At 40.1% G+C, this 6,178-nt stretch overlaps 1 protein-coding gene across 1 annotated transcript; it reads left to right on the top strand.

Annotated features, from left to right (window-relative positions):
* Positions 1-366: 366 nt before the first annotated feature.
* LOC306883196 (zinc-binding protein A33-like) lies at positions 367-5,736 on the top strand (the record flags this gene model as incomplete). The annotated part of the gene is made up of 7 exons (XM_079438316.1): positions 367-546; positions 588-761; positions 4,173-4,403; positions 4,570-4,592; positions 4,675-4,793; positions 5,063-5,627; positions 5,727-5,736. 7 exons carry the CDS (start codon positions 367-369, stop codon positions 5,734-5,736), a joined length of 1,302 nt encoding a protein of 433 aa, XP_079294442.1.
* Between the last annotated feature and the right edge of the window lie 442 nt (positions 5,737-6,178).

Genomic DNA, 6,178 nt, shown 5'->3' with positions numbered 1-6,178 from the left:
CTGTCAAAATTAAAAGTCAAAATAAACTGATGAATCTAGGATGAATTCTGCCATAAAACCCCAACGAAGAACTGCTCATCAAACAATACATTTGTCAATCTTTTAATTATTTTTTTTTATTATGATATGTTCAATTATGATTACATTAACAAAAAAGAGACGTGACTAGTCTCATGATTTCTGCCATATCATACTGAAAGTGAACGAGTCAGTGTTTTGGAGATCAGAGGATAACACTATAAATGAGGATTTTGGAGAAGTGTATTGAACAGAATGGGTTTGATTTGGATTGTAATTGTTATTTACTTTTCAAAGTAAAGTTCAGAAAGTGAAAGTAAATTGTAGATCGTTGCAGAAGAAGAGGAAATGGATTCAAAATCTGTGGAAGAGCTTTCTTGTCCCGTGTGCTGTGAAATCGTCAAGATCCTGTTCTTCTGTCCTGTAGTCACAGTGTTTGTAAAGAGCGTCTTCAACAGTTCTGGAAGACCAAGAATACTCAGTAGTGTCCCGTCTGTAGAAGAAGATCCTCAAAAGTTGATCCTCCACGTAATCTAGCTTTAAAAAACTTGTGTGATTCACTGATAAAGGAGAGAAATGAGAGGCGTTCATCAGGATCTGAGGAGATCTGCAGTTTACACAGTGAGAAACTCAAACTCTTCTGTCTGGAGGACAAACAGCCGGTGTGTTTAGTGTGCAGAGACTCAGAGAAACATGTCAATCACACATTCAGACCCATCAGAGAAGTGCTTTCATCTCACAAGGTATGATCAGAAAATGTCTTTCATTTCATATGCTGAGCACAGTGCTTTGCTAGTAATATTTGTATATGTTTACACATATTTATTTGTACAAGTTAAATACAAATTATTTAAGTACAAGTTAAATAAAAAAAAAATTGGTCCTGCAATTTTCAGGCACAAATGGGACTAATTCATGAGAATGACCATATGTCATACAATTTACAATAACTATGTATGATATCAGAGACAGAATCAGACAAATTTAAGATTTGATCAGAACATAGAAACATGAGGAGCTGAAATTCCACAGAGAGGCCCCAAGAAAACAGGACAACGTCGTAAATCAGATTCCTAGCTCCAACTAGTCTGAAGCAAGTGAACCAACCAACCCTTTCACAAAACAGTTTGCAACATTGAGACAAAAGAACACTTATTGATAATCCAATTCAGGAAGGAGACCGTCGAATTTGGGGACAAGTAATCAAGACTGATGGTCAAAGAGATGGCCATCTCATGGGTTCCACGCTGGAAGTCACGAGCTTCCTTAGACTGACTTTTCCCCATAGACTGTAAAAAAAGAATCTCTGCGCAATAGAGATTCGTTTGGAGCCAGAGTCTGCGCAATAGAGATTCGTTTAGAGCCCGAGTCTGCACAATAGAGATTCGTTTAGAGCCCGAGTCTGCACAATAGAGATTCGTTTGGAGCCAGAGTCTGCGCAATAGAGATTCGTTTAGAGCCCGAGTCTGCACAATAGAGATTCGTTTAGAGCCCGAGTCTGCGCAATAGAGATTCGTTTGGAGCCCGAGTCTGCGCAATAGAGATTAGTTTAGAGCCCGAGTCTGCACAATAGAGATTCGTTTAGAGCCCGAGTCTGCGCAATAGAGATTCGTTTGGAGCCCGAGTCTGCGCAATAGAGATTAGTTTGGAGCCAGAGTCTGCGCAATAGAGATTCGTTTGGAGCCTGAGTCTGTGCAATAGAGATTCGTTTGGAGCCCGAGTCTGCGCAATAGAGATTCGTTTGGAGCCCGAGTCTGCGCAATAGAGATTAGTTTGGAGCCAGAGTCTGCGCAATAGAGATTCGTTTGGAGCCTGAGTCTGTGCAATAGAGATTCGTTTGGAGCCCGAGTCTGCGCAATAGAGATTCGTTTGGAGCCTGAGTCTGCGCAGTAGAGATTAGTTTGGAGCCCGAGTCTGCAGCCCGAGTCTGCGCAATAGAGATTAGTTTGGAGCCCGAGTCTGCGCAATAGAGATTCGTTTAGAGCCCGAGTCTGCGCAATAGAGATTCGTTTGGAGCCCGAGTCTGCGCAATAGAGATTCGTTTGGAGCCTGAGTCTGTGCAATAGAGATTCGTTTGGAGCCCGAGTCTGCGCAATAGAGATTAGTTTGGAGCCAGAGTCTGCGCAATAGAGATTCGTTTGGAGCCTGAGTCTGTGCAATAGAGATTCGTTTGGAGCCCGAGTCTGCGCAGTAGAGATTCATTTGGAGCCCGAGTCTGCGCAGTAGAGATTAGTTTGGAGCCCGAGTCTGCAGCCCGAGTCTGCGCAATAGAGATTAGTTTGGAGCCCGAGTCTGCGCAGTAGAGATTAGTTTGGAGCCCGAGTCTGCAGCCCGAGTCTGCGCAATAGAGATTAGTTTGGAGCCCGAGTCTGCGCAGTAGAGATTAGTTTGGAGCCCGAGTCTGCAGCCAGAGTCTGCGCAGTAGAGATTAGTTTGGAGCCCGAGTCTGCAGCCAGAGTCTGCGCAATAGAGATTAGTTTGGAGCCCGAGTCTGCAGCCAGAGTCTGCGCAATAGAGATTAGTTTGGAGCCCGAGTCTGCAGCCAGAGTCTGCGCAATAGAGATTAGTTTGGAGCCCGAGTCTGTGCAGTAGAGATTAGTTTGGAGCCCGAGTCTGCAGCCAGAGTCTGCGCAGTAGAGATTAGTTTGGAGCCCGAGTCTGCGCAGTAGAGATTCGTTTGGAGCCCGAGTCTGCGCAATAAAATCAAACTTATCACAAAAACAAACAATTGAACATATATCAGCGTGATAACAACTACCTTTAATTTTCAAAACCATATTTCGAAAAATTGTATTGGAAGTGTAATTTCTTTTTTTTATTTTGACTGAAGTCCCATTCGTTTACATGGAGAGGGCGGGGTTTATGACCTGTACTGCAGCCAGCCACCAGGGGGCGATCAAAGAGCCCGCAGCTTCACTTTTAAGGACGAGTGAGACACACCTGCTTTTCCCACACATAGAAGACAGACCAAACCGAAATTCCTTTGTCTAAAGAACATGTCTTCGTTCTCCATAGAACTACACAGAGACTTTCTTTTTCATATGCACCTAAAATGATCCTAAAAGACATTTCTATGCAGAACCCCATATTATGTTTGTAACCCACACATTCTATCATGTTTCAATCAAATATTATGTATGTCCTTTTAATGATTATTGAACAGCTGAAGGATTCATATGCGTGTTTGGTATGTATGAGTTTGAAAAATCATGCTTTAAATGTTTCTTCCAATCAATTCTTTGTCAAATGTATCATAGTCTTGTTATAGAAATCATGTTCAAAAGTATACTTTGCAAGAGCCTGTAAAGTTCGGACACGTGACTGATCAGATAACATGTTGATTTATTGATTGGGTGGAGGAACAGAGCAACACCCCTAGCTAAGATAATTTCTAAATGGTTAAGACAAGCATTGGGATGTGTCCAGAAGCCGAGTTTAAAAACTCAGGACACCATCAAGCTCTTTTTTTCTCTCCTTTTTTTTGCTTCAACTTTTGCCACCGCGTTTTGACGCTGCCTTTTAGCGCTCTCTGAGCGTGCTCTGGCCTACATGCCAGCAGCTACGTAGCTTGTTCCCTTAGCAACAAGCAAGTAACCTCCAAATTCTAACTGGATTGGTGCATTTAATACAAATGTTAGTCTCATTGAGAAACTCAAAGCGAGGGTTAAATAAGTGATTGATGGTTGTTCAGGTCTATGCAATTGAACATATTGCTGTGAACTTGTGATTTCACATTTCCATTCTCTTAAACTCATCCTTTCCTCACTTTCTCTCTTTCTGCAACGTGTGAATGCTTGTGTTCATGTGTTAGATTAGTTTGTCTTAGGTTTATAAAAATAAAACCTTATTTATATTGAAAAGAGAAGTATCTTGTGTTTTGTGCTCACAAGTTAATGTCTTAATCTGCCGATCTTGTTACTGTGCTATTAAATAGTGTTTTCACTATATTTTGGACTTTAATATCCAGTGCAGAGTTGATGTTATACGGTTCCTTCAGTTATCAGCTGTAAAACAGTGAGTCTGTTCAAATTCCCTATAAAATCATAAATGATTCCCTGTGAGCTAAATTAAACTACTTGCTTTAAATGACATATTACGTTTTACGTTACAGCTATGACTTCCAAACATACTAAAGCTCTTAGTATAAGTTTCAGTCTCAAACTGAGCACACAGAGCGTCAGATTAAAGAGGAGTTTGAGAAGCTTCATCAGTTTCTCAGAGATGAAGAAGAAGCTACAATCACTGCAGTGAGAGAGGAAGAGGAGCAGAAGCAGCAGATGATGAAGGAGAAGCTGGAGGAGATGAACAGACACATCTCAGCTCTTTCACAGACAATCAAAGACACGGAGGAGATGATGAAAGCCAGCGACGTCTGCTTTCTGAAGGTGATGACTGAATTTAGCCTCATTGTTTCTGCACAAAACAACATGTCAATTACCCAGCCAATAATCAAACTCTTCATTTGAATAGAAACTCATTAACAATGAGACAATAAACTGTTATGAGTGTTTGATAAGATATTAAATGTCTTTCAAACTCTCTATTTTCCAGGAGTTTAGCATCACGATGGAAAGGTAAGTTGAGCTGCTGGTGTTTCTTCTCTCAGTGGATCTGAACTCAAATCCTCTTCAGTTCTGATCCTGAATGTTCTTCCAGAGTCCAGATCTCCCAGCCGGATCCACAGATGAGTTCAGGAGCTTTGATTCATGTGCCACATTACTTGAGTAACCTGCGGTTCAGAGTCTGGAAGAAGATGCAGGAGACTCTCAAACACAGTGAGTCTGCAGCAGATCTGACTTCAGACAGCAGTACAAAAGATTAAATAGTTAAGAAACAAAGACAGACAGACCAACATTTGATAAAGATACATTTAATAATCACTTTAAGTACTATGAAGTTGAAGTGAATTTGAACTATAGGCTATTTCATAAGATCATACAGCAAACTCATAATGACTACAAACACAATCTATGTTTATGTATTAGCTTTACATTTCTAATGCATTCATATTTTATCCTCTAATCTGATTTTATTCTCTTTGCAGCTCCATTAACTCTAGATCCAAACACAGCACATCCTTACCTCACACTCTCTGCTGATCTGACCAGTGTGTCGTTCAGTGATGTAGGTCAAGATGTTCCTGGTAATCTGGAGAGGTTTGACAGGTGTCCATGTGTTCTGGGTTCTGAGGGCTTTAACTCAGGAGCACACTGCTGGGATGTGGAGGTTGGAGACAATACATACTGGAGTGCTGGAATAACCACAGCATCAAACCAAAGGAAGGGAGAGGTTTTCTTCAACACTAATGTCTGGCGTGTGCGGTACAGAAACAGTGAATACTGCTCACAATCCCCAGATCGACCCTACAATCGCTTGACAGTTAAAGAGAAGCTGCAGCGTGTGAGAATTCAGCTGGACTATGACAGAGGACAGGTGTCCTTCTCTGATCCTCTAACTAACATCTGTCTGTGTTCATTCACAACAACCTTCACTGACACTGTCTTTCCATTCTTATATAATCACTGCACAACTCGGAGGATCTTACCAGTTAAACTGATTATAACGAGAAAATCACAGTTAAATCTCATTCTGCTTTTAGAACAATTAAGGTACAATAATTTGTTGTTTTCATTGTTTTGCATTTCAGTAACAACACTGTAATCAAAGGAAAGGATCTACTAAAAAAATCTCCTCAAACTGTTGTTCAGGCTACTCTAAAACATGTTTCACATTTCTTATGGATATTCTGTATTAGGGGAACTAATGGATATTAAACAATACATATCTGAATATATATGAAATTATAAGTTTTTAAAGTAAAAAACAAACAAAGTTGCAACAGATTTGTTTTTTGGTTTTTTACGTATATTGACCTGTCTTACATTTTTTCATTGTATTATCGAAAAAGGAAAAATGTCGGGCAGGTCTTGGTTCTATTCATCCGTTGTTGACTGGATCTTGATTGATTTTGATTGGTGTTACACTAAAATATGTGTTGTTTATTTTGTAATGTTGTAAGTGTTGTTTTTATTTGTATGTCGAGACATTTTTAAGACGCATCTCAGCAGTTGCTTCACTATTGTGTAAGGCCCTTCCACAAACAATTATGAATATAAAATAAGTTATTAATCTTCATGCTTAAAAAAATGCTAAAATTAAA

This window comes from Barbus barbus, assembly GCF_936440315.1.
Source record: "Barbus barbus genome assembly, chromosome: 17".
NCBI classification, from domain to species: domain Eukaryota; kingdom Metazoa; phylum Chordata; class Actinopteri; order Cypriniformes; family Cyprinidae; genus Barbus; species Barbus barbus.
The sequence above is the reverse complement of the archived record's forward strand: the minus strand, read 5'-3'. Positions and strand labels throughout refer to the sequence as shown.